We start from the raw sequence: 24,020 nt of genomic DNA on the forward strand, positions 1-24,020 counted from the left end.
CTACAATAAGCACCAAATAGTTCGACCAAGGGATAAAGCAAGTCACATGCTAATATGTAGCAACTGGCATAATGCTATTATTATAAGCATTTAACTAGTATGAGAAGCTCCTTATTACTCCGCAAAGAACTGCGTAAGCAGTTTAACCAACTAGAGTAACGTCTTGACCGACGTGCATAGCTCAACGAGTAGCATACTGAACTATCGAGCAAGCAAGCGAATTAGTAGTGCAAGCGAAGCAGTAGTGCAAGCGAATCAGTAGTGCAAGCGAATCAGTAGTGCAAACGAAGCAGTAGTGCAAGCGAATCTCACGACTTTACGACCAGTGTGAACAAACCTTATGTTTCGATAATTACGAACCTGCGGGTACGCGCAGGTAAAACGTAGAACCAATTGAGACTAGTTCGGGCGTCTGTTATTCTATGTATTTTCAATAACCCGAATAGCTAGTTGAGTTCGCTCCAAAGGGACGGCTTTAGCCGAGAGAGGATTCCCCAAAGGAGGCTGTGCCACGGACGCATCCAACTTCTGCAGAAGTGTTGAGCTAACTAATGTAGCCCCTTTCCCCTAACTCCAATGACTGGGGAGGTCGGATCGTTGCCCGTAGGGTGGTTGTTAACAACCTTTCCATTGGAGTTTGTACCGCTCTGTCCTCTCCTATGACAGACACATAGAAGCGAATAGGTACGTTAGGGGTTGCTTAACTAACGACCCATTCTATGCTGTGGTCTTTAAACCACTCGAGCATCTTGCCTGTGAAGGCGAATGTGAGGCCATTTATGTGATTACAACATTTTGCATTTAGCGCTGTTCGAGGTCGCACGACCGTCTCATCCGATCATCGCAGTATTAGACGTGTCGTGCACGACTACAAGCACTCTAGGATGAAGGACGTATAGCTCCTCAATAGAAGCCTCAACAGGAGTGTTTCACAAAGATGTAAAGTTTATCAACTTTACTTTATCTTTTGAAACAACAGTACCTTGTGTCAACATTATGCATGTGATTATCTCGAATCACATCCGCTATCGGGGTATCTACATGTCTCGCATGACTCGATACCGGCCTCGATAGATGGGATACAGGTTTCTCAACAGAACACCCGCTAAGAAGTTCGCTCGAACCCCCAATTCGGGATCACCCGAGATAAGCCAAGAAGACGAGCAAAACCAACCAGTCACATCCTTCCAAATGTTTCGATTTGGAGTAGTCTTTGATGCTTTTGCGCAGCTCCCTAAAATCTCAAGTCGACTCTGCAGGACTGCGCACACGAAGAGCCAGGATCCTTGCGAGGTATCCCTCTCCTTAGACGAGGATGTGTCGCTCGCTCCCGATTGAACTCTTGTCGCAAGAGGGAGAGTGGCAAATGCCCCTTGCATCCTCTACGAGGATGCCTTTAAGGCATACGCAAAGAGCAAGAACCTGCACGTCATCTGCAAAAGCAAGGCAATACCAACACATATGCAAAAGCAAGAGCCTAGGCGCAAAGCGCGACGACAAAGTAAAGGCGGTAAGCAGAAGTGCAACGCAAACCCTCGCATAACGCGCAACGGCAAGTAAAAACTGTAAGCAGGAGTGCAACACAAAACCTGTGCGCGATGTGCAACGACAAAGTAAAGGACAAGGATCGCGAAACGGGTCATTGAGTTAAATGTGTACTCGTATAAATATATATGATATATATATGCATATATATTTATTTAATTGTCCTTTTTAGTTAGTTGAACTCAATTCAATTGTCCAAGTCTTCTGTGCAATCTTCCCCTACCTTTGAGAGTTGCAAGCTTGCTGACGTCTGCAGACGTACACGATTGACGGCTCGGGTCGCGGAGCGCGAGTGAGATCCGTCGTAGCTGCAAATATGCGATATTAACATGCAACCCAGACAAAAGCAAAAGCAAGGAGAAGGCTCGACTTCTCCGATAGATAGGGCTGGGGCCAACCGTCCCAATTGCCTTGAAAAAAGAAAGGATGGGGCAAGGCCAAATGACCCTTGCTGCCAAAAGAGGGATGTAGTCAATGCAAGCAGATGACTCACGTTTACTAGGAATTCCTCGTTGGAGACCAACAATTGTAATGATCTGTCCCCATCATGATGTAGCTTCCAAAGATTTCCCGGGCCAAGGGTATAGGTTCGCGCACAAAGGGCAGGGGGCCATCGGCCCTTGCTGGCAAACAAAAAGGCAGGGGCCGATGGCCCTTGCTGGCACAACAAAAAGGCAGGGGCCGATGGCCCCTGCTGGCACAACAAAAAGGCAGGGGCCATCGGCCCCTGCTGGCAGACAAGAAGGCAGGGGCCATCAGCCCCTGCTGGCAGTCAAAAAGGCAGGGGCCGATGGCCCCTGCTGGCACATCAAAAAGTCAGGGGCCATCGGCCCCTGCTGGCAGACAAAAAGGCAGGGGTCATGGCCCCTGCTGGCACATAAAAAAGGTCGGCCCCTGCTGGCACATCAAAAAGGGGACAGGGAGGAGGGGCTCGACCCCTCCCCTACCGTAACAGAAGCAAGGAGGGGGCTCAGCCCCTCCCCTGCCGTAACGAGAGAAGGGAGGAGGCTCAGCCCCCCTCCCCTACCGTAACGGAGAGCAGGGAGGGGTGTCGTGCCCCTCCCCTGCTAAAAGGGGGCACAGGGAGGGGGTTTGACCCCTCCCGTGGCCACACAGAGAGGTGAGGGAGAGAAGAGACGGGAGAGGTAGAGAGGAGAGAGAGAGTGGCGAACGAAAGAGGGGGAGGTGCGTACCTGGTGGTCGCCGGCGGCGGCATCGTCAGCGTTGGAGGGAGGTCGCAGGTGGCGGCAGCGTCGACGTCGGGTTGACAGGGGTCTCCATCGGGTGTAGAGACGAGAGAGTCAGTCGGGGGAGATAGACCGAGAGACGAGAAGGGGAAGGAGGTTTCGAGAACCTCCTCCCTCAGTCGCTGCGTGCTTTTAAAAGCACGTAGCCGACTGATTTACCCGGGTCGGATCAGGGTCCGGATTCGGCCCGGATCCATTTTTTTTGAGTTCTTACATGGGGAACCATCACTTAGCTGATCTTGAGTTTTTTGATGATATCTCATTCTCTTCACTGGTTGATTTTAGCGGTGACTGCTTATTTCCTTATTTTATCTTGTTTACGAGCTTTCTAGTCAAAATTAAAAAGTTGTTGGGCTCACTTTTTGTGCATGCTTTTTTAATGTTCTTGACAATGTGGAGCTTTTTTGTTTCCTTCAACTGGTCAAACTCTATTGGTTCATGCGGACGTGAACCCATTCATCATAATTGAAAGTTGATTCCAATCCTCACACATCTATTTTTCTATCTTAATGCAATGTTCTTGTTTGGACATATTTTTATGTTGAGTTATATTCAGTATTTTTAAGGGCGTTCAGAGAGGCATTGAAGGTGTACGCCTTTAATGCCTCTACGATAAAAGAAGCCTCAAGGCATGGGCCTCTTTAATGGAAATGCGACCCACACCTCTTTACCAAAGAGGCCTATACTTCTATATGAGGCTTAGGCATCATATGAGAGGCGCAGGCTTTTCACTTGTTGCTTTTTTGGAGTACAGGTTGCCTTCACTCTTTTTTTAGTTATCTTTCTCTTCAGTTGACATTTAAACCCATAAGAATGAGAAATTTCTATTTATTGTAGTGTTAAAAAGTGAATGATAGAAACGATAAATGTAATGTAATTTTGGTACTTATATATTAAAGGCTACTTAAGAGATTTCACTCGCATCCTCATGGCAGAGTATTAAACCAACTGTTAGAAGAAACAATTGTGGTTTCTTCGTTGGACAAATACATGGATCTAATTATCACTTGATTAGGGTGCAATACTCATTTCCAACCAGTGGGGGTTCAAACTGCTAATTTGTCATGTGCTTGTGCACTGTTATATCAATATCCTACAGAAAACTTATCAATTTCTTTTCCTCTTATTATTGAAGCATGATGATTGGGACCTGCAAGAAGATGGGAAAGCACTTCAATTTTTACAGGTACTTCTTTCTTCGCGGGATTAACAAAGAAACTTCACTATATTGATTTCAAGATGGCAAAAAATTTACAAATAATTTTTCCTTGAAAGAAAACCTTAAATTGCATTTTTTAATGTATCTTTTCCTGTCTCCTCTTTTAAAGGGATTAACTTGGGCACTATTTGACTTACATGAGATCAGTCTTATGTTTGTTTTATGCTGCATACATAAGTAATTTAGCATTACTGATATTTGGTTTATGACTTTGCATTGTGTAACATGTTTTGATCCATTGGCAGCATTTTGATAAAGTGAAGAGTCTTTCATCATGCAACTGTGTTCATATTCTAGTTTTTATTACTGAACACATGTGCATGCACACACACACATGCACATACACATTCATTCGCTCACTCATGGCATGCACTCGCAAGAAAACACAATCACACACACAACTTATGCATATGCTAGGTTGGTTGGTGCTCAAATAGGTGTCAGTTGTTTTCTCATGCTAGGAGTGGTGCTATGGGTTTGATGCACTTATCAATACATTTTGTTTAAAGGGGCACATTGGGAGGTTTCAGTGTTTGGTAGGAATTTTTTATTCAAGTCTATGGTCACTGTAATGCCTCGAAATTTTAACCCAAATTTTGAGGATTTTTTTTATAACAGCGGAAACAAGTAATACTATAAGGTTAAACATTCCGGAACATTACAGTGGAGAGCCAACCAAAACATTTATTTCATTTCAACATCGATGAATAATAACATCAGAGTTTTAATAACATGTTCAACTAAATAAAAATGAATTTAAACTATCCCGGGAACAGTAAATCCAAAAATCTCGATCGAAGCCTCATCCTGCAGTCGTTCATAAACTCTATTCTTCACTTGAAAAATGATAAATTTATAGGAATTAAACTACAACTGTGTAAGTAGGAAATACTGTAATTCTTCTTGCAGGTATATCATGTATCAAGTATGTGATGCGGGTGCCGTGTGTGATTTTCAGCATATACATGATTAAATAAAGAAACTATACAACAACAATAACATGTATATCATTTAACTAACAACCACAACATTAGCATGGATGACATTTAGCTACACATCAACATGATTCAAATATCTCACATGTTACAATTTCTAAAGTATGCTTAAAGTACAAAACTATATTCTGAAAGAGTTATGAAGCTATAAATCTAGCAATTTACTCAGTGTGATACCTATAATGTTCTAATTAGTGTTTATCTTTTCTTATCCCGTGGGTACACACGGGCCGAATCACCCGTAACGGAAGAGAACATTCATGGGTTTATTATTCATGGATGTTTTATTAACCTGAACGTTTTAACCGAAATTGTAAATCCTAAGGGAGCGGCAAGTGATCGAGAAAACCTCTCAAAGGCCAAACCAAAACAGGATGCATCCCTAACTTCTGCTGAAGAGCATAGAGCTACCACCTAGGACACATTTGGTAGTCCGGGTCCCCCAACTCCGAGGACTGGGGACCAACGAGTCACTTTAGCTCGAAACAGGTAAACACATGTCTCGAGAGTTTTGTACCACTTACCCTCTCCAAGGTAAGCTTAAATCTGAGTGGGTTAATCTTTTCATTTATTTAAATTACACAAAGTACATGGGCATTTCCCCAAACTACCTCCTACTATTATAGTAGTAGGTCCCCAACCTTAGTCATTTTACCAAGGCATAACATTCCAATTTTTTTTTTCCATATTGCTTGCACAAACCCACTCAGAGTGCTCCGATGCCTTTAAACCAGTCAAGCACGAATACTCCGATGCCTTTAAACCAGTCGGGCCACAAAAATTAACATTTACTTTTTCTCACCAGTGTTATCGACATTACACACAAGTTTAACAACCCAAGTACCCGCATCAGGTATCCATTTAGATATGCAAACCCAATTGATTCATTTAGGGATCACGCCATGTAATCTCAAGAGTATTATAACCGAATCGAGGGTTTGTGATTTATTAACCTCGATTATCTAGGTGAAACAAAATCAGAAGGCATATACAGAACTCGAGCAGGGTCTGTACTTTGATTTAAAATGAATCGAATGAAAACACTGGATTTAAGCATGCATCTACATTTATCAATCAGATAACAAAATGTCACAAGGCATGTACAGCTGCCTGCAATATCGCACAATGATTCATCAATCGAAAACACAAGACTTACACATGCATTTAAAGTTAACTAATCAGAATATATTAATGTAAGTAGTTATTGTTAACTAATCAGGATATATCAATGTGTGCAATTAATGTTAACTAATCGGAGTACAATAAGACAAAACCCTGTTTATACGCGTAAGATCCAAATAAAACTTATTAACTAAGTACACAACCCTAATTAGACTAAGTGTAATCTGATTGAGTGCCTTCTCTGTACGTTATCAAACAAGCTAATGATCCTACTAATTAATCATTTGGTTTAGTAATAACATCATCTGATGTACAGATCCCTTTTTTGACAGAAATCATTGATGTTATTTTACCAGGTTAATCCGACCAAATTTCTAGAGACATAAAACAGATAATCTATTAACACCATTCATCTTTTGCTAACAAGTAATACTATGGTTATCCTGAACTTAATTAGTAATATGGGTAATCGATAACCAACAATTTGTTGTATGATAACCCTAAGACCTCCTGACATACAAGTCTCCAATTTCTCAATATTGTAACATTTTAATACATAGGCTAATAAAACTTTATTGAATATACAGAACTTGTAACATGACCAACCATTCAATATACACAGCCTAGAAACATTTACATACCCTAATTCACAGCATATACTCAGGGCTATGTATTCGTCAACCAGCTTATTTAAACCAGCACACTACTGACGGCAAGGGTCCCTTAAGGAAAAATTGTTTTCTTCTCCTTTTTTTTCTTATTTCTCTTCCACCAATCCACGATACTAGCCAATGAATGCAACCCAATGAATGCAGATAAAATTCCTTAACATCTGAATATGCACATACATCTACATGCTATATAGCACTTACGCAGAACCGAGACTCTGCTTCTTACACCTTTATGGCTACCAGACTCTTTATCAGCCATTGGTCATTCAACAGTTGACTTAACAGTTCTCCACTTTTAATATTCTTTAAGTGCACAAGGTTTAATGTCAAGCAGAAACAATGGCTCCTTGAAGAATCAGTCCTTCGCATGGATAGAAGCCTTAAACCTTTTTAATGAGTAAAGGATAAAATGATTTCGACTTTCATGACTCCCAGCTGAAATTAGAAAACTTCATGAACATTAATAGATTCATAATTTCAAGGCAGCCATTGAAGGGATACAATGGCTTTCTAATAAAGCATTTACAGCGATAGAGTAAGTTATTCCCATGTTAAGTCTATAATTAACTAAAATCCCTAATTTTGTGTTGAGGTTGAAAGGTAGTACAACCGTTCACGGGTGAACTGACTCTGTATGTGTACATCAGTGTATTTGGCGTTGGGTTGTCCCCAAAGGTCAATAGTTACTGCGATTCTCATATGGGGTTGTAAGCAGACGACCTACTTCATAACCGAATAATGTAGAAACAGGAATTTCAAACAAAAATATTCAATGAGAACTAGGAACTACTACTTAATTAAATGAGGAATAACACAATGTTAGGAGGCCATCTTATAACATAACAGGTTTGTTTAGTAAAATAAATATGAGAATCTTTATCGCCATTTATCAGATTAAGCCCAAATCTTCATTCATCATCCGTGCATATTTCGTGATTTATCTTATGCAAATGTTGTGCAGGCTTTCAGTATGTCATGTTGCATATAAAGCACAGTAGCAAAGGATTACCTAATTCGTCTCATATATAGATTGTGCATACGTGTATCATTACGTACAAATGCACCCAAGCAGAAAGGCATTTTGTGGTTCCCCAAATACAAAGGTTGGGCAAGACTGTAGTTCATGCTTGACTAGCATTCTATGAAAACTTAGTAACCCTACACATCCGAAACCCCCAAATCGTAGATTTGGGGTTTTCAGTTTAGGGTTAACAGAAACCCTACACCTCATGCTCAACCCACGACAACTCACGTAGAGAAAAAGGACAGTAAACCCTACCTGTTTTGGCGAGGAGGAAGAAGAGGCTGTCGCGGTTGGGAAGTTGTCGACACTGGTGGTCTTGCAGTCGCGTGCGAAAATGAGAGAGAGAGATGAGATGCGAGGCAGAGGGAAAAGGAGAGTGAAGGTGGTTGTCGCCAGGCAATGGTCGTCGGTTCTGGTGATGATGTCTGTCGACGCAAAGGATTGGAGAGGGAGATGAGAGGAGAAGACTGAGAGGGAGAGGAGAGGAGAGGGGTGTGGGAGGGGAGTAAATAGGGAGGGTGGCCCCGAAACAGAAGGAGGCGGTTACCTTTTTCCCTTCGCCCGGCAGCTGCACACCCAAAACCTTCCCCCTTTTTCCCTATTGGCTGCGTTAGGGTTCTCTGAGAACCCTAACGCCCATTTTATCGGGTAGGGCCTCTCCTTTTTTTTTCTTTACTTAACGCACGGTGAGGTGCGTGGCATGGATCGACCGGATCCACGACCCATGATCTAGCCACTGTTTGGATCTGCGGCCCATCAATGGTTTGGGTCCGATATTTGGACCCAAACGGATCCAACTGTGGATATATATATTTATTTAGTATTACTATCTTATTTTTATTTATATATATATATATATATATATATATATATATATATATATATATTTTACATCCCAATTGGGTATGGTTTCGGTTTGGCCACCACCGAGACCTGCGACCTAAATCTTTAATGAATCCACCCAGTTGGGCAAATTGGATCCGTCTGAGGATTCAAATTATTACAAGCTTTAAAATACTATATTCTTAATACATTTGGTTTATTTTTCGATACGATCTTGTGGGTCTTTCATAGGTTAATATGGATCCATTTACGTTATCCAAAAATTGACATAACTTATTATGGATCCAGGATCCATTGTACTTCGTAAATCCCTTTAAAAAAATCCAAATCTAGGAATATGAAGTTTTGATCATACTGTGATTTGGAACTATGGACCCAAATGAATTATTATGGATCCCACTAAATGTACATTGATCCTTACGGTTTCGATACAAGGATCCAGATTAATATTGAAGTTCCGATGTCGAAGATCCAAATGCAATATTGTGGATCCGAATATCGCCTTAAGCTATACCCATTCTTACTAAAGTGTTGTAGGTCCAATATAGAAATTTTCTCATTAAAAAAAAATCGATTTACTTCAAGGATCCAATCTAATGAATCTATTATTAAATATCAGATTTAGTGATCTGATATCTAAGATCCAAATGGATTATCAAAAATCCAAACATGATATTATGAATCCGATATTGAAGATCCAAACAAAATATCCGGTATCCGAATACAAATAACACATACAATAATAAAAATATCCTTGTACCAGTTCAAGGACATAAATTTCAAGTTTATTTATCCGATAAAAATCACGGGTATTACAGTCACATTGAGCGTGGACTTCAGGAATATTCTTATCTCAGCAGAGTTCTGATTTTGAAATGACTTCTGCAGGTATCATGGAACTCTGTTTCCTGAAGCTATAATTATGCAGTTGGTGCATACCGGTATATCGTCTCTGTCCTTCAGGGGGTTCTGGGAGAATAATTGATGACTAGATATTAGCCTTAGTTGTGGCAATCTACTAATAATACCAATGAAAACCACAGTTATGATAGATAGGCATTACACAGTGCACGTCTCGAGTTAAACGAAAATTGCAATACCAATTTACCTGATTTACATCACACAAGTATGCGTTGGTGCAAGATGGAAAATTTGGATTGACCATCATCATTATATGCAAGTTCACATGGATAGATCTCAACCCCAACCCTAAACTGGTAGAATCTGTATCCTTAACTGATTTGAGCCCTTTATTCAACATCAGAGAAAGAATTCATCCACTTTTAATCTCAAAGTTTCTCTCACTGATATACAGGAAACTTTAAATAGAGTTGGAAAAAATGTTGGAAAAAGACATACTGGCCTGCCTGATATAGATGTTTTTTCGCAATGGATACTTTTCAGGGCAAGAAGTCAGCTCTTAAAAAATCATTTAACTTTTGCTTTCAAAGTTTGAATGCAGTAACAGTGCCATCTTTAGCCCATTTTGTAATTACAACAATCTAAGCTTGTGTTCTTTAATCAGATTTAAAAAATTACATGTAGGGAACAAAAGCCAAAAGTCACATGCAAGGAGTTGTACAAGAAGGCCTTCACTTGAACTCTTGAAGCTATCACTGGATGAATATACAATAACTGATAGCGCCTCTTTCAAGAGGGGCACAGTACCAGATCTTCCTTGGATAGGTTAACTTGAAGCCAAGGAAACTAGAGAGTCAGATTTGGAAATAAGAATGTAATACGGATGCAAACTGGCAAAAAATTATGCATCCATTAGATATGGAAAATATGTCCAAAACCATGCCTTCATAGCACAGAAGCAGATAATCCTATAACAAAAAATGTGGAAAGAAGCATGGCTCTAGTCCTGTATTGTCTTTGAGGCACATATAAGTGAAACAAAACGCAATTAACCAGATAAATACACCAGCAAAAGTGAGAGAATGCCTGGGATACTGGGTATGAATTTGGACCATCTAGCATGAACATGTGCTACATATGTCTAAGAAATTATTCTACCCCAATATTGTACATAACTACCATATCTATTGGTGTCATGTGTGAGAGTACACTCTTTGAGTTTATAAGGCATGTTTACTTATTTGTCATTCTTTAGCCTTCTTAACATATTCTACATTTCAGACTAAATTCCTGGCTAAGTGACATTATGTGTGAAGCTCTACTTTAGATGATGCTTGTTGGATAGCAAACTTTTGTTCTTTGGCACATGAAATACTATCAATGATTTCTTCTATATTCTTGCTGTTATGTTTATAGGCGTTGTTTATTGGTTTGTCATTCATTAGTCTTTTTAGTAGATTTTAAATGTTGCACAAAATCCTTGCTAAGTGGCATCATATGTGAAGCTTTACTCTAGATAATGGTTGTTGGATAGCAAAGTTTTTTCTTTGGAGCATGTTGGTAAAGCATTATCCACGATTAGTTTTGTATCACGTAAAGATCTGTGATTAGAAGTGAGATGCTTCTTCAGAAAATTCGTGACATCTATTTCCTAGACATAAAATTGCTTGTAATTTCTGCTCAGTATGCTTGTTGGTGTACTCTTCAAGGCAGTGACCTTCCCGTTTTAACACTTCGATATGCTAACCTTAAAATGCTTGATGGTCATGGTAACATGTAAGAGGGGTAGTTGGTGTGTTGCCATGCTTATTTTCTTCTCACTGTTATAACTATTTTTTTTCTTTATATCAAGAGAAACATCTCTTAAGCTGTTCTTAACTAACATGATTTTGCTTGGGCATGCAGCCCGATTTGGTTCTTTTTACAGGCATGTTTTTTCTCTTTCTGGTCATTTCTACATTTGGAGTTGTTGAAAGGAATGACGTGGTTTAGTTCTAATCTTTTTTTTCCCCTCGATTGATTTTCCCTTTCTATTCTAATGGAATCTATGATGATTTGCTTAAGCTCTTTGATACTTTTTTTGTTCCACGCCAGGTGACTTTGGTAATGAAAATGTTGAGCTTGTTAGGAGCATTGCAAATCTTAAATTCCCGAAAGCAGCTATTTTGGGAAATCATGATAGCTGGTACACCCAGAGATTTTCAGTAAAGTAAGGGTTTATCATATCATTTATGTGGGATGCTTTCCATTTATTTTTTTCTTGGTCTGCTTTAGACAAATATAAGAGGATGGTAGGATATGTGATCAAAATCTTGCTTCAACCCATGTTTTTTTTCTTAAAGTATTTCTTGTATAACCGTTTCTAAAACAATTTCTTAATGGATAGTGTTTTTGTTATATAATGTGTTTGGCAGGGGAAGGGATGGTGTGCAAGCTCAGCTAGAATGGTGAGTTTGTGTTTGGGTATATGATCATTACTAGTACTTGTGGGCCTGCAATCTTTTCTGGTTGTAACTTTGTAATGAAACAAGGAGTCTTCACACACCTCACTCAAGAGGCACAAATCACACCCACAAATGGTCCAAAACACAAAAACCACTAAGGGCTTATGAAGAACGCAATTACAAAGTGCGCATGCACAAGTCTACTGTGGGACAATCCAAAAAGCACTAAGTCTTAAGCACAAGAGTGCATACAATATCAAAAGAGAGACAACACTTAAAAATAACGAATTTATTCATCAAGGAGCTATAAAGAAGCTTACAAATATAAGGGGCCTTAAGCCCCTTATTTATAGACAAGAAGAGGCCTAGAGAGAGCCTCCAAATAGACGTTGGGAGGCTCCCAACAACGGTCATATTTGTGACCGTTGGGAGTAAGTAGTCTCAATGACTATATGGAGGCATTTTACAAGAACACCCTTACACGAAAAGGTAAAATACAAAAAATTAAAAGAAGAATAAAGAAGAACCTATTTTCTAACATGTACAAAATGACCAAAATACCCTTGGTGGGCAACCTAGATTACATTATATATATATATATAAAATATATATATATATGGAATTATACATATAACTTAACAAACTTTTGATTTTTGGGCATTTTGATTGTAATATGATGGATCCATTCTTCTTTGGGCTTCTAATACGTGACTAAAACAACTGGACTGGGATGGTTTTAGGAAAGCATTGCCCTGACATGCAAAATGCGAACACAGTTATCTTTCACAAGGTTTGGGTCTTGCCACAGCCAATACTGGGGGACCTAGTGGTATTATGCATGTGGACATGGAAATGAAATACCACAGGGAGAGGACCACTCTCATTAGGTAACTGCCTTAGAACATAATTTACCAGCCCAAGTTTTTGACAAACAAAGACTGCTTTACCAGGTTACATAGGGAACAGTGTCCAGTGTTATATGATAGGGACATTATTTTACCATTTATTTGTGTACATATCCTGATTTGGACTGTGAAAAGTTGATGTATGCAGCTGGTAATATCACCAACTCAACCTTGAAGCAATTATTGTGGACAAATGAAGTCCAAATTGAAGCATGTAAACAGAAATTTATTCACAATTCTGCCATATGCGGACATCTAGCATATAAGGCTTAAGATTTCTGCCATCCTTTATTTTGCTAAGAAAAATGATACCAGATAGAACTAAGTGCTTGATGTGAGTGTGTAAAGAGTTTGGAAGTAAAACATAACTTGTTAGGCTTTGTATACACAAGAATGCATTAGATGCAAGCTTGCAACTTGACAATCCATTCGTTTTGGATTTGGCATCTTTTGGATGCTACATTACAGTACATCTATTAGTGGACTTTATTTTCCTTGGATGTACATATAATTATTCTTGCATCTGAAAATATCAGCTAGGCATTTTTTATGTAAAACGTAACAATATTTTTCATTGACCGCTTTCAAATTGAATTGATTATTGTTTTTCTTGAAGAAATTGTATTAAGAGAAAATAAAGTCAGGTAAGATTAAAACATAATAAGAAACATGTATAGTGTCTTCTCTTTCTTCTTCTCCTCCTCGAAGAAGAAAACAAATGATATGTCTTCAAAAAATAAAAAATAAAAAATAAAAATAAAAAAAAGAAAAGAAGCCTCGGCTTTAAAAAAAAGCCTAGGCGGGGAGTGTTAAAATGTAATATAGATATATATAATAATATATTATTATTATATATATTTATTATTTTTATTTATTATTTCCTTTTAATTTATTGTACAATAAATATTATCTAGTTCGTATCGAACTAGATAATATCTAGTTTGGTTAAGTTCCACTTGGAACTTAACCAAATACTAGCTGTTGGAACTAGTCCAACAACTAGATTTCTAGCCGTTGGACTAGTCCAACAGCTAGAAGGGAGAGCTCTTTATGAGCTCTCCCATTAGCTCTTGTATAAATAGGGGTGCAGCCCCCTTGTAAACTTCACTTCTTGTAATGCTTTTCAAGCATCCTTTTTGCATAAATAAAATTAGTTATTTATGTGTGTTGTTTCTATTTTACCCTTTTTAAGGGCTTTGCTTAAAGTGTCTTTTAGACACTTCGTTCGATCATTCCAAGGGCGTTCGTGGAAGACCACCATTTCATTACATGGTATCAGAGCTACAGGAATATTAGATCTTGGAGAAAAGCTGCCTCGGTTTCTGTGCCATCTGCAAAAGTGTTTCGGTGCTTGAAGGGAAGTGTTTTATCACTTCATCTGAAGAGCTCCCACATCTTGTATCCCTTTCATTTTTCATTCTTTTATTGTTCTCTTCTATCCCTATTCTTTCTCTCCCCTTGTAATCGATGGATGACAATGATAAAGTCACCATCATTCCCATGAAGTTAAGTGATACGAATTATGTAACATGGGCTTCTATCATGAAGCACCATATATGGGGAAAAGGTTTATGGGGGATTGTGGATGGTTCCGATTTGGAACCTAAACTATCTCTTACCAAAAAAGAGGGAGATAAAGATGTTCCTCTATCGGAAGAAGAGAAAATCAAAGCCCTAGCCTCTTATGAGAAAAAATAGAAAGGGTGTAGAATGGTTTATGCAAAAATAATGTCATGGCTTATCAATGGCATGGACATTAAAAAATGTTCAAGCCTTGCCAAATTTGATCATGCCGATAAGGCATGGGAACACCTTAAAAATATGTATTCCCTTAAAGATATTGCACATGTGTGCAACCTCCAAGAAAAGGTTCGAATAATGATTCAAGGTGCTAAAACGATTCGTGAATATTACAATGGGTTGTCGGAACTTTGGGAGGAACTTTGTCTCTTAGAACCAAAGTGGCATTGTGCCGGAGACATTGAGTTTCGCAAAAAGCAACTTGATGCTGAACACTTTTACCAATTTATAACTGGGTTAAGGCCAGAATTTGAAGCCACCAAATCGGCCCTCTTTCACCGGGGAAAGATTCCCTCCATTGTTGAAACTATTGAAGAACTAACAATGGAGGAAAATCGTCTCCGAAAAGGTTCCTCTAAAACTGATGATGATTCCGTCCTAGCTGTATCTAGGCCTGGGAATCACACTCGCACTTACAGGCTACCTCATTTTGGGAGGAAAAATGGCGAGTTTGATAAAAGAAAGGTGATTTGTCATCACTGTCATGAACCGGGGCATTATAGGCCTCAATGTCCAAAATTAAAGAAAAGAGATGAAAAGAAGGTTGCATCAGTTGAAGAATCAAAAGATCAAGATGCACTTGTTTCTATGGCTCAACTTATAGAGATCCTTCAGCCTCTTCTTCAAGGGGTCTCTTCTTCCGCTGAAGCCTCAACTGGAGCGGCAGTTGCATCTGTTTCCGGTCCAGGTAACTTTCCTTGGCTTTTAGATTCTGGCGCCTCATTTCATATGACCCCACATTATAAATGCTTATACGAATGTCCTAAAAATAACTAAGTATTTCAAAAGTCTTTACAGCAGATGAAACATCTCTTGAAATAAAGGGAATTGGGTTTTTTAAAAAACATAAAACTTTTTGTGTTCCAGAAGTTAGATATATCCCCAAACTTAATTTGAATCTCTTATCTGTTTCTCAAATTTCTGATTATGGATGTAATATATTCTTCTCTTCTGATGGTTACTGGATAAAGGATCGCCAGTCAGGAAAGCTGATTGAGAAAGGCCATAGAGAAGGAGGACTATATTACATGGATTTTTTGCAGCTACCCAAGAATGTTTTTTGCTTAAATGTTCAGAAATTGGAACAGACTTATGGCACAAAAGACTTGGCCATCCTCATATGTCTAAAATCCAAATTTTTTTCAAATTTGGGAAAGTTTTGTAAATCTGAAAATTTTGCTTGTAAAAACTGCATTCTTGGAAAAATGAAAAGATTACCTTTCTCTAGTAGAACTTTTGTCTCTTCAAAACCACTTGAGTTAATACATTCGAATGTTTGGGGACCCGCACCAGTAATTTCTAAAGGTGGTTTTGCATATTGTCATATTTATAGATGATTTTACTAGACATACTTGGATTTATTTTCTTAAACATAAATCCGAAGTTTTTACTCACTTTCAAATATTTCATAAAATGGTCACAAATAAATTTTAAAGTAATGTCTCAATTTTTCACACTAATTCAGGGGGAGAATTTATGTCTAGAGAGTTTAAAAACTATCTTATTTCATATGGCATTATTCATCAACGATCTTGCCCAAACACCCCGCAACAGAATGGTCTTGCAGAATGCAAACATCGTCACATTATGGAGACCACTCGAACTTTGATAATAGCAAGCCAAGTGCCAAAAGGGTTTTGGGCAGAAGTAGCTTTAACTGCTACTTATCTCATAAACCGAATGCCATTTTCTTTAGAAAACATATCTCCGGTTGAAAAACTTTATACCTTAGCTGCAGACTACTCCAGATTAAGAGTATTTGGTTGCAAATGTTTTGTATTTACAAACAAAAATGATAAATTCTCCCCTCGTGCAATCCCATGTGCCTTTTTAGGACATGCCGAAAACCAAAAAGGGTACAAATGTTACGATGTTCAAAATAATAAATTATATGTGTCAAGGAATGTGACCTTTCTTGAAAAGGAGATTTTTTTTGAAAGTGAAAAACACAAGGATATTACTGAATATTCCTTTTCAATTGACTTAACTTCCAAATCCGATAAAGAGGATTTTGAATGTAGTTTTGACAATGACCAAAGCCCTACTAGCTTTGATCTTGATACTGAAGATCAAACTAGTAGGGATGTTAGTCTTCAGTATTCAAGACGAAGAATTGGAGAGCAACGCCCTCCATGCGCGTTAGAAAGATTTTCTGAAGTTCCTCATCGTAGGACTTCTAGAATCTCTAGACTGTGAGAAATCAGATGTGGGAGTCACCTTACTATCGTAGCAAGAGATAGAGAGAGAGGTAAGAGGGAAGAGAGAAAAAAAATGTTGGGCGGCAATAGGATCTTCTCCCCTTTCCATTGATATTTATATGCTGTACAAGTGGTACAATACAGTACAGTGGTACAATACAGTACAGTATGCTGTACAAGTGGTACAATACAGTACAGTGGTACAATACAGTACATGAAATATATCCATTTACATATACATATTTAACAACCTCCCTCAAGTTGAGGATGATCTTCAATCATGCTCAACTTGCCCTTAAGTAACCAAAATTGATGACTAACCAATCCTTTGGTGAAGATGTCTGCCACTTGGTCTTCTGATCTGACATACGAAGCCTCAATTTCTTCTGTTTCAATCTTTTGTCTAACAAAATGCTGATCAATCTCAATGTGCTTCGTGCGACAATGATGAATAGGGTTAAAAGAAATATTAATGACACTTTGATTATCACATAAAAGCAGAGAGGAAGAGATGGGTTCATTCAACTCTTGAAGAAGATGCCGTACCCAAGTGACATCAGCTGTCCCTGCTGCCATTGCCCTGTACTCTGCCTCAGTGCTGGATTTAGCAATGGCCTTTTGTTTCTTACTACTCCAAGTGACAATATTTGGGCCAATGAAAACACAATATCCTGAAACCGACCTACGCTCATCAGGGTCCCCACCCCAATCTGCATCACAATATGTAAGTAAACGGTGTCCTGTAGTGAAGCTTTCATCTTTGTGATAGAGCAATCCATCTCCAATAGTCCCTTTCAGATATCTGAGAATACGCTTAATACATTTCATATGACAATCAGTGGGAGCATGCATAAACTGAGATGCTTGATTTACAGCATAAGCAATGTCAGGTCTTGTAAATGTAAGATATTGCAACATACCAACAATGCGGCGATATAAAGTGGAATCATGATATAATTGGCCTTCTTTTGCACTAAACTTATGATTTAAGACAGATGGGGTGCTGAGAGGTTTACAATTAATCATACCAGTAGTGTGAAGAATGTCAAGAGTATACTTGTGTTGACTTAGAGTGAGTCGATCATCTTGCCTATCGACTTCAACTCCCAAGAAGTATCGCAATGGGCCTAAGTCCTTCATCTTAAATTTGGCCATGAGTAAAGACTTGACCAAGGCAATATGTGCATCATCACTCCCAGTGATAATGATGTCATCAACATATATAAGAACCCAAGTAGTAACATGATCATTCTTATACATAAATAAAGAATGATCAAGTATACTCTTAGAAAAGCCATGCTGCTGAATTTCCATGGAGAAACTCTCAAACCAAGACCGAGATGCCTGTTTTAAACCATAAAGAGACCTTCTCAATTTACAAACCCATGTAGCCGCATCATGTTCACTATATCCAGGAGGTTGCTCCATATACACCTCTTCCTTCAAGTCCCCATGTAGGAACGCATTCTTGACATCCAACTGGCTAAGAGACCAACCATGCTGAAGTGCCAAAGTGAGGATCACACGAATGGTGCCAATTTTGACAACAGGGCTAAAAGTTTCCTCATAATCTTGCCCATATTGTTGTGTGAATCCGCGTGCAACAAGGCGAGCTTTATATCTTTCAATGCTACCATCTGGTTTACGCTTGATCTTGTAAACCCATTTGGAACCAACAACATTTCTATCAACAGGTCGAGGAACAATATCCCATGTATGACATTCATGAAGTGCTGCCATTTCTTCGTTCATAACTTCAACCCAAGCTCGAGAATGGGCTGCCTGATGGAAAGTAGACGGCTCTTTCTCTTTGGCCACATTGGTTAGAAACAACTGAAAGTCAAGAGAAAAATTGTTGTAACTAACCCAACGATGGATAGGATGCCTTTCACGTGTGGATCGTCGAAGAGGGGGAGCCTCGTGAGATGGAGTTGGAGGGGCTCCTCGACGGGCATAAACCAAACCAAACCTGAAAACCGTGAAGGTGCATCCTGGATGATGGAGTTGTCTGCTTCAAACTGAATTGGTTCATCAACAACAGGATCTCTGATAGAGTCATATAGCAAAGTATCACAAAGCCATGGATCATAAGTAGTTTGCTCATATACCTGAGAAGTATCACAAGTGCTGAAATGGTCATCATCAAAAACAACATTTCTAGACACCTTAATCTTACCCAAAATAGGATCATAACATCTATATCCTTTATACCCATCGGCATATCCCAGAAATCTGCACTGAACTGCTCTGTCCTGAAACTTGTTACGTAAAGAATGATCCACATGGGCATAACAAATGCATCCGAAAGCATGCAAATCATCATAAGAAGGGTGAGAACCGTGAAGCAAATAATAAGGAGACTGATCTCCTAATAATTCCATAGGCAACCTGTTAATGATATGCACTGTAGTGTGAAAGGCCTCAGTCCAAAGAGAGAAAGAAATATCAATATTGTGCATCATACTTAACGCGGTTTCAACAATATGCCGATGCTTACGTTCTGATACTCCATTCTGTTGTGGAGTGTAAGGACAAGAGGAGTTACGCGTGATGCCATGGTCCTTTAAATATTCACTAAAATCATGAGATATGTATTCTCCACCACCATCACACTGGAAATAAGTGATATATGAATTGAAAAGGTTCTGAACAAAAGCATGGAATTGTTTGAAAAGTTTGAACACTTCAGATTTAGATTTCATAAAGTAAATCCAAGTGTAACGAGTGAAAGAGTCAAGAAATAACACATAATAACGAGAGCCAGATAGAGATGAAACAGGAGCTGGGCCCCAAACATCAGAGTGAATAATTTCAAATGGCTTGGAAGCTCTTTTATTGATACTTTGAAAGGGAAGTACATGACTCTTGCAGACATTACAACTAGGACACTTATGATCTAATTTGACTTTGGGAATAAAACCCTGAGAAGACAATTTGTCAAGGAACCCTTGACTACAATGACCTAACCGACGATGCCAAGAAACTGGCTTATTACATTGCATAACAGAAGAAGACTGACTCAAATAAGCAGGAAAAGATGGAGTCACGGTAGATGACGTCTTCAAAGTCCTGGGGGCTGCTTCGAAGACGTACATGTTTCCGCGTCGTTCACCCTTAGCGAGCATCTTCTTGGTTCGAAGGTCCTTAAGACAAACAGAAGACGGAGTAAATTCCATGGATGAATTTGTTTCATCAACCAATTTAGAAACAGATAAAATGTTTTTCTCAATGGCAGGAGTGAGTAAGACATTTTTCAATGGTAGTGTAGATTGTGACAAAGAGAGAGATGCATTTCCAGTATGAGAAATAGGGTGGTGGGAACCATCTCCCGTGACAATAGTGCCAGTGCCAATATAAGGAACCATGTTGGAAAGTTTACCTGCATCAGAAGTAACATGTGCGGCTGCTCCAGAATCAATATACCAAACTCCATCATCATTCTGACGCAAATTCATGTTGTTAAATGCAGTCATCAGAATTTGTTGCACATCATGTGGCAATCCTGCACTCTGTCCCTGATCAGTACCCTGATGTGCTCGAAAATTTCCCTGCGGCTGCCCCTGAAACTGTCTAACATTCATCTGTCCAGCTCTTGGTCCTGGCCTCCCTGCCTTGTTGCGATTATGTGGGTTGTGCCAACAATCTGCTTTCACATGGCCACGCTTGTTGCAATGGAAGCAAGTAGGGACACGGGTACCTCTAGTGGCAGGTGGAGCAGTAGGAGTAGGAAGGAGTCCTCCACGGCCCATATGAGCAGCAGGTGGACGAAATGAGGTAGACCCAGATGTAAACATGACAGGATGAGGATCATCAATAAGATGATCTTGAGTCAAACTAACTTCATACTGTAGGAGTTTGGCCTGTAAATCCTCAAAGCATGGAAGTGTAGAGGCAACCTGTAATGCAGTGCAAAACATACGATATTGGGGCCCAAGGCTTCCCAATACCTGCTGAACAACATCTCTGTCAGAAACAGGATATCCAATAGTGGCCAACTGATCAATGATAATTTTGATATCCCCTAGAAATTCAGTAATGGTCTTAGTTCCCTTTCGCAGAGATTGGAACTGCCATTTCAGTTGAAGTGCACGTGATTCAGAAACCTGTGAATAAGAGTGAGCAAGATGTCTCCATAGTTCTGCAACAGTAAAATGGTCAGAGATAGTTTGTAATATACGATCAGATAACGTGGCAGTCAAATAGGCAACCACAGATTGGTCCTTCTGAAACCAAACATCATACGCAGGATTTGGAATAGCAATGCAACTCACCTTCCCATCATTACCAGTTACCTCTTGCGTAATAGTCATAGGTGAGGCGGGTGATCCCCCATCCAGATGCCCGGAAAGACCATGACTTCGGATAAACGGCAGAATTTGGTGTTTCCAAAGTAAGTAGTTATCATGAGTTAATTTGTGAGAAACAAGTTGAGAAAGAAATCCGGGGCTGATTTTAGAATCCATAAGGAAGAAGATCAAGGATGAATCAAACAGCACGACAGAAATTCGTAGGTTGTACGGACAGAACCGTACGGACAGAAATTTTTGAGTTTTGGAAATCACGATTTTTCAGTTAATCGTGCAGAATGTACGATTTATCAACTACATTGCAAGAAATAGATAAGAAATCACAAGAAGTTTGAGAAAAGAGGCACTTTTGAGAAATGAGGGTTCCCAAATTTGGGGAAAACAGAAATTAGGGTTGATAAAATTGTGGATAACAGAATATGTAAGAAGGAAAAGATGCACGATATGAGAAAATGAAGAAACGACGTCGAAATATAGTGATTCAACGGAGAAACAACAGAGAAAAGATGGAAAAAACACTTTCCTTGAGAACGCCCAAAAACGCACGTCAAGGTCCTTAGGGGCCTTCCAGATGATCGTGATTACCACGCCCTTGGCTCTGATACCATGTGAGAAATCAGATGTGGGAGTCACCTTACTATCGTAGCAAGAGATAGAGAGAGAGGTAAGAGGGAAGAGAGAAAAAAAATGTTGGGCGGCAATAGGATCTTCTCCCCTTTCCATTGATATTTATATGTTGTACAAGTGGTACAATACAGTACAGTGGTACAATACAGTACATGAAATATATCCATTTACATATACATATTTAACATAGACCCCCTTGGAAGTTTGTGTCCTATGAATCTTTTTCACCCTCATATAGGGAAACTCTTGCTTTAATTCAATCCTATGTTGAACCTTCCTCATATTTTGAAGCAAAAAATCATGCAGAATGGATTGAAGCTATGAAATTAGAGCTAGATTCTTTAGAAAAAGCCAATACTTGGTCCATCCAAGACCTACCTCTTGGAAAGAAACCTATAGGTTGTCGATGGGTCTATAAAGTCAAAACCAAAAGTGATGGGACCCTAGAAAGATACAAGACACGTCTTGTAGCCAAAGGCTACGCTCAAGAGTATGGCATTGATTACGAGGAAACCTTTGCTCCCGTGGCTCAAATGACCACAGTGCGAACTTTAATTGCTTTAACCTCTATTAAGAAATTGCCTATATTTCAAATGGACGTTAAAAATGCATTCTTAAATGAGAGCCTTGTTGAAGAAGTATACATGGAAGCTCCTCCTGGTATTAGTCTTCCTAAGGGTGAAATTCTTCGTCTTGAGAAAGCGTTTTATGGTCTTAAACATGCACCAAAAGCTTGGTATGACATGTTTAGTCATGTTATGACTAATATTGGTTTTCGTTCTTATTTGACTGACACTGCCTTGTTTATTAAGCAATCTGATGCAGATATCATTATCCTTCTTTATGTGGATGATATGATCATCACTGGATATGACAAACAGGGAGTTGTTAATATCAAAACTCTTCTTAAAACTCATTTTGAGATGTCTGACCTAAGACTATTACGATATTTCCTCGGCATAGAAGTTGCTTATTCTCCTAGAGAGTATTTGATTTCTCAAACTAAATTTGCTTTTGACATTGTTTGCAGGTCTGACATCTCGGATGAAAAGAAAGTAGATACTCTATAAGTAGTTAATGTTAAGATGAAAATTGATGATGGAGAACGACTTGAAGATCCTACTCCATTTAGACAATTTGTTGGAGCTCTTTCCTACCTTTCTATCATTCGACCAGACATTGCACATGCTATCCACACAGCTAGTCAATTTCAACATTCTCCCACCTCTGTTCACATGGGAGCAGTCTTACGCATTATTATATATTTAAAGAGTTCTCTTGCACGAGGACTTTTTTTGTCTGCATCATCTTCTTTAGATTTAATTGCTTATACTGATGCTGATTGGGAGGTGATCCTAATGATGGGCACTCAACCACTGATTTTTGTGTATTCTTAGGTGAATCTCTCATATCATGGAGGTGCAAGAAGCAGCAAAAGGTCTTTTTTTCCTCCACTGAAGCCGAATATAGAGCCATGACAACCACCACAATGAAAGTTGTTTGGCTCCGAAGACTGTTAGCTGACATGGGAGCTGAAGCAACACAGGCCTCGCGCATGTGCTGTGACAATAAGAGTGCAATTTACATCGCAAGTAACCAGACCTTTCATGAACGCACCAAACACATAGAGATTGATTGTCACTATGTTCGAGAGGAGTACCTACACGACACCATTGATCTGCCATATGTTACATTTGAGTACCAACTAGCAGATTTCTTCACCAAACCTCTTGCGGCTCCCAGATTTACTTCCTCTTAGATAAACTTTCGCTCATTGTACCGTAAGTTTGAGGGGGAGTGTTAAAATGTAATATAGATATATATATAATAATAATATATTATTATTATTATATATATTTATTATTTTTTATTTTCTTTTAATTTATTGTACAATAAATATTATCTAGTTCGTATCGAACTAGATAATATCTAGTTTGGTTAAGTTCCACTTGGAACTTAACCAAATACTAGCTGTTGGAACTAGCCGTTGGACTAGTCCAACAGCTAGAAGGGAGAGCTCTTTATGAGCTCTCCCATTAGCTCTTGTATAAATAGGGGTGCAGCCCCCTTGTAAACTTCACTTCTTGTAATGCTTTTCAAGCATCCTTTTTATATAAATAAAATTATTTATTTATGTGTGTTGTTCCTATTTTACCCTTTTTAAGGGCTTTGCTTAAAGTGTCTTTTAGACACTTCGTTCGTTCGTGGAAGA

At 39.0% G+C, this 24,020-nt stretch overlaps 1 protein-coding gene across 2 annotated transcripts in view; it reads left to right on the top strand.

The window, feature by feature from the left end:
• LOC149841944 (uncharacterized) overlaps positions 1-24,020 on the top strand; it is a 49,982-nt gene that overhangs the window by 18,002 nt on the left and 7,960 nt on the right. Inside the window, exons 2-5 of one of the 2 annotated variants that reach the window (XM_089998793.1) lie at positions 3,928-3,978; positions 11,433-11,454; positions 11,622-11,736; positions 11,942-11,974. In XM_089998793.1, coding sequence (XP_089854919.1) covers positions 3,928-3,978; positions 11,433-11,454; positions 11,622-11,736; positions 11,942-11,974 — 221 coding nt within the window. The remainder of the gene's footprint in view (positions 1-3,927; positions 3,979-11,432; positions 11,455-11,621; positions 11,737-11,941; positions 11,975-24,020) is intronic. The other variant, XM_089998794.1, reaches the window with a different exon arrangement.

The sequence above is a fragment of the Nuphar pumila genome, chromosome 3 (assembly GCF_984573655.1).
Source record: "Nuphar pumila chromosome 3, dmNupPumi1.hap1.1, whole genome shotgun sequence".
NCBI lineage: Eukaryota > Viridiplantae > Streptophyta > Magnoliopsida > Nymphaeales > Nymphaeaceae > Nuphar > Nuphar pumila.